Genomic DNA, 12,394 nt, shown 5'->3' on the forward strand with positions numbered 1-12,394 from the left:
CTATTAATAAATTGGACAGGAGCTCTTCAGCCAGAGAGACAATACGAACAAGTGAGTTAAGAGAGAAAGAAAAAAATCTTGCAATTACCGGACAAAAAATGATTTTGTCTTTGGCCCCCATTCAGCGGTGTAGTGATGAGTGGTTAAGCAGCCTAATGGAAAAGCCCATTACTGCCCATACTGAGTGAGAGGTGACATAGGCATGACAGCAATGTATTTCAGCCAGAAAAACAACTGTCTTCCCCACCTGACCTACTTCCATTGCACCCTCCATCGTTCTCTATCACTGCTTCTTTACCTCTCTGTACCTCTCCACCTCCCTCTCTCTGCCGGTCTCCCTACCCCTTTCTCCCTCTCCGTTATAAAGTAATTACATCCATTTGAATATGTTCTGTATGTGCCATGAGTACAAAAAAAATGAAACAAAAGAAGAATGGGGTGGTAAAGGCAGAGAGCAGCTTGGCCTGTACTTCTCTGTCTTTCTCTGGCAGTCTGTCAAAGTCAGTGATGATTGGAGGGTTATTTAATGAAAGTGTATAATCCTGTCGACGGTGCCTTCACATCACCTACACCCTCCCACATCTTCCTCTCCTGACAGACTCGTTTCTCCCTGACCCTGCTCACCAGGTCACACACCGACGTGACAGGTCTATTATGAAATGCTGGTGAATGGCAGGGAGATCATTGTAGCGTGAGGGGTTTCAAACATGGAAATGAACTCAGGAACACTGTTCTTTCACTCAGCCCTGAGAGCCAGCTGGAGGGAGTCAACTCATTTGTCCAGATCTATCTAAGAAATTGTGTGTGCATGTTTAAACGTGTGGCTTTGTCTTTGTGTTTAATTGGCTTAAACCTGGAGAGTGTGTGTGTGTGTTTGTGTGTTTTGGCATTGTTTATTGGTATGGGTAATTCCTTTTATTCATGAAGCAGGATATGAATGTAAAGGTCAATTTGAGAAAACTAGAAAGAAGGTATGAGAATTAGTTAAGGAAATGAGACCCACAGGACTACCCTCTCCTTTCCCATCTCCTCTCCCTTTTCCTCTCCCCTCCTCTCCCCCCTCCTCTCCCCTCTCTTCCCTCCCCTCTCCTTTCTCCCCTCTCCTCTCCCTTCCTATCCTCTCTTCTCTCCCCCCTCCTCTCCCTTCCTATCCTCTCTTCTCTCCCCCCTCCTCTCCCTTCCTATCCTCTCTTCTCTCCCCCTTCCTCTCCCTTCCTATCCTCTCCCCCCTCCTCTCCCCTTTCTCCCCTCTCTTCTCTCCCCCCTCCTCTCCCCTCTCTCCCCCCTCTCTTCTCTCCCCCCTCCTCTCCCGTCTCTCCCCCCTCTTCTCTCCCCTCTCTCCCCCCTCTCTTCTATCCCCCTCCTCTCCCCTCTCTCCCCCCTCCTCTCCCCTCTCTCCCCCCTCCTCTCCCCTCTCTCCCTCCTCCTCTCCCCTCTCTTCTCTCCCCTTCCTCTCCCATCCCTTCTCCCTTCTTATCCTCTCCTTCACCTTCAGAAGCTCTTTGGAAAGCTGTTTTTAATCGCTTTATCTTTTTCAGGGTTTTGTCCCCCCATCACAGATTTTTCTTTTCAATTCTCAAAATAATCTGCTATGATTCATATTTAGTTTTTAATGATTTCCCAAGTATTTAAAAATCTAAGGATTTAAAAACTCGTGTCTCGAAACCTTCTCTTTCTTCTTCATAGAAAAATTCTGGGTTCAATGAATATGCCAATATCCCAGGCCAATAGGGCTATACTAAGCAAACCAGTTGGCTACCTGTATGTAAACAGTTAGCCTACATGCATAAAGCTTGAGAAAAAGAAATGCATTCATACTGACTCCAGCACTGTTGCTGTTCCAGCACACTTTAACCTGAATTTCTTGAGAAAACCTATTGACTTTTTGACCTTTACTAAAAAGTCAAATCTTGTTCAAAAAAAGAAATGTATGAAATGAACACAGAATGTGTGTATGTGATAGCATTGCCACTGTGCTACAGGTCAAATAAAACTCACACATTCACGCTGTCCTTGCACCTGATGATTCCAACTAATATACAGACTTGTTGACCTTGTAGCCAAAGCCATGAGCAAGTTGTACGATTGAAGCTAAGCTGGAGTGTGATGTTCCATCAAAGTTTCTCCACCTTTGTAACTTTGCCTGCCTCTCTTAGACTACAGGATGCTGGAACAATTTGTCCATGCATTCAGATTCACATTTCCAGTGTTGATGAGGATTATTATTATTATTGCAAATCCCTTTTCTCAAAATGAAGATTGAGAGACTAATATGAAAATGGAGATTCTACGATGAATCCAAGTAATGTGGCCAAACACCCCAAAGCGTCTGTGGACACTAAAACAACCAGGTCATAATCAAAATGTTATCTCCATGTGCTTTCTAAGACACAGGTGAGTACCTGATTTGTGAGCAAAATGTCATGTTCTCCTCCATAGCTGGCCCACGGCATACTGAAAATATCTATTAAAATTCGTTTTGAACATTTTCGTTTCACAACAGATGTTTCCATCTCATGGTCAACAGGAAGTAACGAAGACCTAGCCTCATTGACCCTTGTGTGTGTGTGTCTGATCTGTGTGTGTCACACTGGATTGCGAACTGTACGCAGGGGGTGAGTACACTGTGTGTGTGTGTGTGTGTGTGTGTGTGTGTGTGTGTGTGTGTGTGTGTGTCTGAACGTGTTTTTGCTGTACACCCCGTGACGGCTGTGCGTGTTCTTGCATGTCTAACAGTTGACCCTACCCTTGGATGAAACCAGATTAGAGTTGGCCGACCTGTTTCCCTGTCTACCTCCTTGACACAGAGCCTCATCTCAGATGCATCTGAGCTCCAGAGGAGGCAGAAGATGAACGACGACATGGCAACAGTCTTACCCTTCCAGACTCCAGCTTCCCTTTTTCATTCTTTTCTCTCAACAAGACTCGATGACGGCTTCGTTCCGGATATAGAACGTTCTTTGTGAAACCGGGCATTGAACAGTGGACCACCATGCGCAGAAAAATAGACCCTTGAGCGGGCCTGACGCACAGCTCTCCTCTCCAAGGTATGGCGCTTGTCGTCCTATAGCAGGAGATCGCTAATGGACCCTCGAGAACCCCACTCCATCTCTCACGACCCTTCGTTGCCACGGCGACGTAAGTAACCAATCCAGTGTTGGGAGTTAAATACTGGAGGGCATTTTACAGGCACAAAAGCAGGTAAACACTTGTAGGCTAACCCCCACACTACCCCTAACAACAAAATGCACTTTCCTCCCATCTCTTGATTCACTTTTAACTCAACTGTTTGAGAGCACAAGGGGCTTGTATTTGACAGACCTGGCTGGCTGTGGTCTCCAGTGGTCGGCAGGAAGAAATAGGTGCCAGTGTAATTTAGGGTAAAAATAGAAAGTGACCAGGAATTAGGAGTTAATTTGTTCATTCACAAGGAAATGGAACAGTAGAAGATATAGTTATAGAATTTTAGGATAATCTGCATGGTTTGGTCCAGACAAGTCTAGTCTGGATTGGTGTGGTCTGATCTGGTCTGGACTGGTCTACACCCCCCAAGCCAGCCCCCTGGTCAGCCTCTCCACCACAGACGATGGCTCCGTCTGTCAGAACTCACCGCGGGGGACCTGGACAAGCGGGGGTTGAGCGCATCCCTGAATGCATGCATTTAGCCTGAAGACACGCAAGCCTTTACTGGGAAACCCAGCACATTTCTAGGTATACACACAATGGCAAAAACACCCCAATGTAATGAAGTGTCTACAATGGTTCTCTGAACAAACAACCGACATGCGTTCTGTTAGCAGAATCTCAGACGGAGGGACGAGGAACGAAAGGGAACGATTATGTCATCAAAATTACAGAAAATGTGTTTTTCTGCTGTGTGTTTTAGTACCCCCACACAAACATCAATGCATACGCACAGATACACCAGCCAACCAGAGATATACAGCAGACAAAATGTATTCACCAGTAACACCAATATTTACTATGATTAAAATACTGACCACCATCCCAATGAGAACAAGTCATAACTGCACTAACTGACAATATGTGCTTTGTGTGTTTGTGTGTGTGTATATGCGTGTGTGTGCATGAGTATGTGTGTGTGTGCATGTGTGTGTGCATGTATGTGTGTGTGCATGTGTGTACATGAGTGTGTAAGAGTGCGTTGAGGCACACAAATTATCCTTTTTGATTTCTCCTTGCGTGCTGCTACGCACGGCTGTGTTATTAGAAGTCAAGCAGCTATTAGGCATCAATTAAGGAGCATTCAGTATTAACGTGTGTTATGGAAAGCCAGTGATTAGGTAATAAGTAGAGTCCTTACATGGTATTTGGGTTGTTTTGTGTGTTTATCAAGAGTTTAATTAGCCGCGTCGACAAATGTTGCCACAATTTGGTTGTCCAGATGTCAGACGAAGGAAATTTAAAAGCAACCATTGTGGTCTGAAAGCGACGATTGGAATTAAGTTGTAAATGAAAGTCATGACTGTGAATACATATGCTCTTCTGAGGCTTGACATCCAAAACGACCATGAGACGATTCAACGATTCTTTTCTACTTTCAGTTTTACGCTTTTCAATCGCAAGTCCCACATTCTATACTTTAGGCCGATGCATCAATTTTCTGAATGCTGTGCTTAATGGGTTCATTCTACATACCGTATATGGATACAACTCTATGTAATCAATAACCCTGGACTGTTAAAAGGACCTTCTTTATGACAGTTCACGCATCAGTATTGAATCCTCTTTAAAACATTTCTCACATAATATTCTCCATCTCGTGTTTTCTGACAACCTTGGGTTTCTATTCAAATAACATGCCCAGACTGGTAAGCGATAGAGGGAAGGAGGATTCATGGTGGGCAGATTCATTTAGACTTGTACATATATCCCGGTTGGCATTTTTTAAAATTTGTTTTAATTTGTACATTTCTCGCTCCTCTCTCTCACCCCCCCCTCTCACCCACCCCCCTCTTTTTCTCTCTCTCTCTCTCTCTCTCTCTCTCTCTCTCTCTCTCTCCTCTCTCCTCTCTCTCTCCTCTTCTCTCTCTTCTCTCTCTCTCTCTCTCTCTCTCTCTCTCTCTCTCTCTCTCTCTCATCTCTCTCTCTCTCTCTCTCTCTCTCTCTCTCTCTCTCTCTCTCTCTCTCTCTCTCTCTCTCTCTCTCTCTCTCTCTCTCTCTCTCTCTCTCTCTCTCTTCTCTCTCTCTCTCTCTCTCTCTCTCTCTCTCTCTCTCTCTCTCTCTCTCTCTCTCTCTCCTCTCTCTCACATTACCAAACTAGCCATCTCTACAGGAGATATTTTATAATCAGCTTTCCTAAGGGGACAAAGAATCACCACGCCATGTCCGATTTTATCCAAGAGTGGTCTGTTTGTGAATATGTGTGTGTGTGTGTTTGTTTGTCTCTGCTCTGAGAAGGGGAATTATCTAGCTTGTCCTTACATCCTTATATTTTAATGATATTCCTGCCTGCCTGCCTGCCTGCCTGCCTGCCTGCCTGCCTGCCTGCCTGCCTGCCTGCCTGCCTGCCTGCCTGCCTGCTTATGTATGGCTGCAGGATAATCAACTGAACAATTTACTGTAGTAAAAGTCAGACCACAGCGCCCCCAAGTGCTCAAAACCTCAGTGCGGACAATAAATGTATGAATATCTAGGGAATAAAAACATGTGTAATGCCAGCATTTTAATTTAATAAACATTAAATATATTTAAAATGTTTTTTACAAAGACCTGGTATAAAAATATGATTGATGATTTATTAGAACACTCAGATTATAACACTCTAAAATATGTAGCCAAGGCTCTCATCTGCTTCAAAAGCTTTGCTTACCACCACCTCCACCCCCTCCCTCCTCCCACTCCTCCCCTCCACCCCCTCACTCCTCCCACCTCCTCCCCATCCACCCCCTCCCTCCTCCCCCTCCACCCCCTCCCTCCTCCCACTCCTCCCCTCCACCCCCTCCCTCCTCCCCTCCACCCCCCTCCCTCCTCCCACTCCTCCCCTCCACCCCCCTCCCTCCTCCACTCCTCCCCCTACCACTCCTCCCTCCCTCCTCCTGCTTATCTGATCCAACCCCCCCTGCTATTGCTATTTTACTTCAACTGCTCCTCCTGCTCCTCTTCATTCTCCTCCTCCTCCTCTTCATCATCCTCCTGCTCCTCCACCTGCTCCTCCTCCTGCTCTCAGGACAGCAAGTGCAGTTGACGAGAGAGGAGGGCACCAGGGAGCAGCAGCCCAGGAGAGACTCCAGACTGTAACCTCCCCCCAGCGTCACGTTGGAGGGGCTGACCACAGTCACACTGACCAGGAGACACACACGCGCACACACACACACACACACAGCCGCCGCGCGCGCAACGCACGCACACACACACACACACACACACACACACACACACACACACACACACACACACACACACACACACACACACACACACACACACACACACACACACACACACACAGACCCAGATGAGAATGAAGGAAGGAAAAATAATGCAAGAGTAAAAGACAGAAGACCTCCACCTGTGGTACCTTTTGTAGAGCTCAGTGCAGCAGGTGACGACCTGAGTGTTGTTGACTGCTGAAGTGGTGTTAAAGTGAGTCTCCATAAAGTCACTGCACTGCAACTCTGGGACGTACAGCATGCCTTGAAAAAACACACACACACACACAACCATGACATGACTGATCACATACACACACGCATACACACACATAAAACCGCACAACACAACCATGACATGACTGATCACATACACACACACACAACCATAACATGACTGATCACATACACACGCACACATACACGCACACAAAAACCGGACAACACAACACTAAACACACAAACAAAAGCACAAACAATGACAACACAACAATGACAACTGATCACACACACACACACACAGGCACACACAGGCACACACACACCCCTGCTACCTGCGATGCAGGCAGTCATGAAGCAGGCTACAGTGCCTGAGACCAGAGCCCTGAGGGCGCAGCGCGAGATGTCTGCTCTCCGCTCGGGGGCCATGGACGCTGCAGGGGAACAGCACAGGAACGTCAGAGGAACATCAGAGGAACGTCAGGGGAACGTCAGGGGAACGTCAGAGGAACGTCAGAGGAACGTCAGAGGAACGTCAGGGGAACAGCACAGGAATGTCAGAGGAACGTCAGAGCTACGTCAGAGGAACGTTAGGGGAACAGCACAGGAACGTCAGAGGAACGTCAGAGGAACGTCAGGGGAACAGCACAGGAATGTCAGAGGAACGTCAGAGCTACGTCAGAGGAACGTTAGGGGAACAGCACAGGAACGTCAGAGGAACGTCAGAGCTACGTCAGAGGAACAGCACAGGAACGTCAGGTGGAACGTCAGAGCTACGTCAGAGGAACGTCAGTGGATCAGCACAGGAATGCTAGTGGAACGTCATAGGAACGCTAGTGAACCGATGGTGAAACGTCCCTGCAACATTAGTGGAAGGTCACAGTAATTTTAATGGAACGTCAAAGCAATGATTCAGCTGTAACATTTGACAACAAAAATGAAAACCTATCTGTCATGATACAGCAATCTCATATCTAAACAATGTCTAAACAGAGACACAGAAATGTCCCAATGTTGTTAAACCGCTGCACTACGACCAACATCAGGAGAATGATTGAACCTGTAATAACACACCACTGATACAGTTACACCACAGGGACCAATCAGAGCGGGCGGAACTCACAGAGTCCGCCAATCATCATTCCCAGCGAGCCGAAATTGGCGAATCCACACAGAGCGTACGTTGCTATGGTTTCAGAGTGCACCTGTGGAGCAGGAAAACAGGCTGTCTTCATGCAATATGAATATGCAACAACCAATCAGCATCCATGAAATATGCAACAGCTCATTAGCATAACATGTTCTACAATTTACTGGCATCCTGCGTTCATAAATCTGCTTTAAGTTAACTTGAGTCCACTGGAATATCAAAGTTCAGATAAAACTGAAGCAATACAGAGGGTGGAAAAATGGCATTTAACCCACAGAAAGAGTGAGGCGCACACACACATACACTCACAGACACACATACACACTCACACACAGACTCACAGACACACACACACACACACACACACACACACACTCACACACACACTCACACACAGACTCACAGACAGGTACTGTTTGACATCGTTCTTGTACTCCGGAGCCCCTTCTTCCCGCAACTTAATGAGCGCAGCCAGCCTCTCATAGGCCACAAACTCGTTAAAGAAGGTTTTGAGACCAATCAGCTCCCCCACGATGAAGCTGTCCTCCCAGGGCCACGCCCATGAGGAAGGAGAAGGGCATGAACAGGTAGGAGCAGATGAGCTGACGATGGAGAGAGAGATGGAGAGAGAGGGGGGGGGGAGATAGAGGGGGGGAGAGAGAGAGGGGGAGAGAGGGGAGAGTGGGGGGAAGAGTGACAGGACAGAGAGAGGTGAAGAGAGGTGAAGTTATTGTAAAGTCACTATCATGTGTGGTACTTATACAGTGTATGTGTGTGTGTCCTCACAGAGAAGCTGAGCTCGGGGTAGTCGAACATGCCCCCCAGCCAGGAGAGGGCAGCGTTGAGGAAGCTCAGCAGGGCCAGGAAGGCGATGAGGTTCACTGCAATGTTGGCAACCAGGACCACAGAAGAAGAGGCACCATGAGACGCCGCCTCCAGCAGGTTATTACCCTCCCTGGAGACACGATAGGAGGAGGAGGAGAGGACAGGAGAGGAGGAGGAGAGAGGAGAAGCAGGAGGAGGAGAGAGGAGAAGGAGGAGGAGGAGAGGAGGAGGAGAGAGGAGGAGAAGGAGGAGGAGGAGGAGGAGGAGAGGAGAAGGAGGAGGAGGAGAGGAGAGGAGGAGGAGAGAGGAGAAGGAGGAGGAGGAGAGGAGAGGAGAGGAGGAGGAGAGAGGAGGAGAGAGGAGGAGAGAGAGGAGAAGGAGGAGGAGGAGAGAGGAGAGAGGAGAGAGGAGAGAGGAGAGGAGGAGAGAGGAGAGAGGAGGAGAGGAGAGGAGAGGAGAGGAGAGGAGAGGAGAGGAGAGGAGAGGAGAGGAGAGGAGAGGAGAGGAGAGGAGGAGGAGGAGGAGGAGGAGGAGGAGGAGGAGAGAGGAGAGAGGAGAAGGAGAAGGAGGAGGAGGAGGAGAGGAGAGGAGAGGAGAGGAGAGGAGAGGAGAGGAGAGGAGAGGAGAGGAGAGGAGAGGAGAGGAGAGAAGGAGGAGGAGAGAGGAGAAGGAGGAAGAGGAGGATAGATTTAGGGAGGAGTGAAAATGGACAACCTGAAGACCCTTGGAAAGCAGATGCATGCTTGTGTGTGTGTGTTCATCTGTCAGTGTGTGTGTGTCTGTATGTGTGTGTGTGTGTGTGTACATCTGTCAGTGTGTGTGTGTGTGTACATCTGTCAGTGTGTGTGTGTGTGTGTGTGTACATCTGTCAGTGTGTGTGTGTGTATGTGTGTGTGTGTGTGTGTACATCTGTCAGTGTGTGTGTGTGTGTGTGTGTGTACATCTGTCAGTGTGTGTGTGTGTCTCTGTCTCACCCTTTCTCCAGCTTGAGGCCTTTCTTGGGCTGTGACGGTCCTGGTCTCTGGTCTCCGGCCAGGAGATCTTGGCAATGGCCAAGGAGGCAGGAGCCGACATCACAGAGGCAGTCAGCAGATGAGACGCTTCGATCTGGCTCACAGATTAGGTGTGTGTGGTTTTAGATTAGAACAAATTACACCAGCGCGCGTGTGTGAATGTGTCTTGGTTTAGATAACGCAATCATTCCTGCACTCATCATCCCCCCCGCAATTGCGAAATTACATAGTTGTGTTTGAGTACGTGTGTGTGTTCTTTGGAACACAAAATGGGTGGAGAAGGAAATGACCAAAGGTATATCACCCGGCTGACTGTAATCCTGTGTTTTAGGACATGTCAGAAAAATAAGTACAAGGTTCAATGATGTCAAGGTGAGGATCTCAAGTTCTTAGTAGCATTACATTTACATTACATATTAAACTTTCTAATTGACCCTTGTCACCCCAATCCTCTTCCCTACTCCTCCAACCCCTTCTTCTTCCACCTCTCTGTTCCTTCTCCTCTTCCCTCCCTACAGATCCTCCTCTTCATCTCCTTCTACCTCCCTACAGATCCTCCTCTTCATCTCCTTCTACCTCCCTACAGATCCTCCTCTTCATCTCCTTCTACCTCCCTACAGATCCTCCTCTTCATCTCCTTCTACCTCCCTACAGATCCTCCTCTTCATCTCCTTCTACCTCCCTACAGATCCTCTTCTTCATCTCCTTCTACCTCCCTACAGATCCTCTTCTTCATCTCCTTTTACCTCCCTACAGATCCTCTTCTTCATCTCCTTCTACCTCCCTACAGATCCTCTTCTTCATCTCCTTCTACCTCCCTACAGATCCTCTTCTTCATCTCCTTCTACCTCCCTACAGATCCTCTTCTTCATCTCCTTCTACCTCCCTACAGATCCTCTTCTTCATCTCCTTCTACCTCCCTACAGATCCTCCTCTTCATCTCCTTCTACCTCCCCTACAGATCCTCCTCTTCATCTCCTTCTACCTCCCTACAGATCCTCCTCTTCATCTCCTTCTACCTCCCTACAGATCCTCCTCTTCATCTCCTTCTACCTCCCTACAGATCCTCCTCTTCATCTCCTTCTACCTCCCCCTACAGATCCTCCTCTTCATCTCCTTCTACCTCCCTACAGATCCTCTTCTTCATCTCCTTCTACCTCCCTACAGATCCTCTTCTTCATCTCCTTCTACCTCCCTACAGATCCTCTTCTTCATCTCCTTCTACCTCCCTACAGATCCTCTTCTTCATCTCCTTCTACCTCCCTACAGATCCTCTTCTTCATCTCCTTCTACCTCCCTACAGATCCTCCTCTTCATCTCCTTCTACCTCCCTACAGATCCTCCTCTTCAATCTCCTTCTACCTCCCTACAGATCCTCCTCTTCATCTCCTTCTACCTCCCTACAGATCCTCCTCTTCATCTCCTTCTACCTCCCTACAGATCCTCCTCTTCATCTCCTTCTACCTCCCTACAGATCCTCTTCTTCATCTCCTTCTACCTCCCTACAGATCCTCTTCTTCATCTCCTTCTACCTCCCTACAGATCCTCCTCTTCATCTCCTTCTACCTCCCTACAGATCCTCCTCTTCATCTCCTTCTACCTCCCTACAGATCCTCCTCTTCATCTCCTTCTACCTCCCTACAGATCCTCCTCTTCATCTCCTTCTACCTCCCTACAGATCCTCCTCTTCATCTCCTTCTACCTCCCTACAGATCCTCCTCTTCATCTCCTTCTACCTCCCTACAGATCCTCCTCTTCATCTCCTTCTACCTCCCTACAGATCCTCCTCTTCATCTCCTTCTACCTCCCTACAGATCCTCCTCTTCATCTCCTTCTACCTCCCTACAGATCCTCCTCCTCCTCTTCCTCACCCCGAAGGAGATGAAGGCTCCCCAGGACGGACCCAGCGATGGTGGGCAAAGCCTTCCTGTCATGACCGCGTGGATCTCAGACTTCGTCAGCTGGGATATGTACGGGCGAATCAGGAGAGGAGATTCTGTCTGGGAGAGAGGAAGAGGGGGGGGGGAGAGAGGAAGAGAGAGTGAGAGAGAGAAAGAGAGAGAGAGAGAGAGAGAGAGGGGTGGGGGGGGGGGGTGGATGGATGGATGGAGAGGGGAGGGAGAGAGAGAGAGAGGTTATTTCCCCCGACAGCTTTTGGTGTGTATTAGACTAGTCTTCTTTTCACATCAATATTTTATGGAGTCATCACCTGTCCACGAATATGTTACCCGGCTGCAACCATGGACTCTGTCGGAGAAGTTCCCATGGTAACCTGCATGATGAATCCCACCTAGGGAAGTTCAAAGCAGGTCAACAACAACAAAATCCAGGACTATTATAAAAACACAATTAGTGTACTCAGACAACATAGGGAGTCAGGTTGCTGAGCGGTGAGGGAATCGGGCTGGTAATCCGAAGGTTGCCAGTTCGATTCCTGGTCATGCAAACTGACGTTGTGTCCTCGGGCAAGGCACTTCACCCTACTTGCCTCGGGGGAATGTCCCTGTACTTACTGTAAGTCGCTCTGGATAAGAGCGTCTGCTAAATGACTAAATGTAATGTAAATGTAATATTGTGTATCTCTCTTTTTTAGTTAGGTCATGGATGATCAGCTATTTATGCTAATCTATCCAACCGGTTCAATCTAGTTTTGATCATTTAGTCTTTTAAAACATGCCCTTCTTCCTTGACTGCTGAGGAAGGAAAGCATAACTAACCAGCAGATTTATTGAGGTAGTTTGTCAGTTGGCAGGCAAGGCTTCCACACAAAAGCTTCCTGGAGCGATGATGATGGT

General features: G+C 47.9%; 1 protein-coding gene across 1 annotated transcript in view; it reads right to left on the reverse strand.

Moving 5' to 3' along the window:
• Nucleotides 1-6,101: 6,101 nt before the first annotated feature.
• The window catches only part of LOC136937803 (solute carrier family 28 member 3-like), a 15,275-nt gene continuing 8,982 nt past the window's right edge, over nt 6,102-12,394 (reverse strand). The window contains 10 exon segments of the mRNA XM_067230922.1: nt 6,102-6,303; nt 6,542-6,656; nt 6,947-7,045; nt 7,735-7,816; nt 8,165-8,311; nt 8,313-8,363; nt 8,548-8,716; nt 9,561-9,606; nt 9,609-9,693; nt 11,471-11,599. Of these exon segments, the coding sequence (XP_067087023.1) occupies nt 6,102-6,303; nt 6,542-6,656; nt 6,947-7,045; nt 7,735-7,816; nt 8,165-8,311; nt 8,313-8,363; nt 8,548-8,716; nt 9,561-9,606; nt 9,609-9,693; nt 11,471-11,599 (1,125 nt within the window).

This window comes from Osmerus mordax, chromosome 28 (genome assembly GCF_038355195.1).
Source record: "Osmerus mordax isolate fOsmMor3 chromosome 28, fOsmMor3.pri, whole genome shotgun sequence".
Classification (NCBI taxonomy): Eukaryota; Metazoa; Chordata; class Actinopteri; order Osmeriformes; family Osmeridae; genus Osmerus; species Osmerus mordax.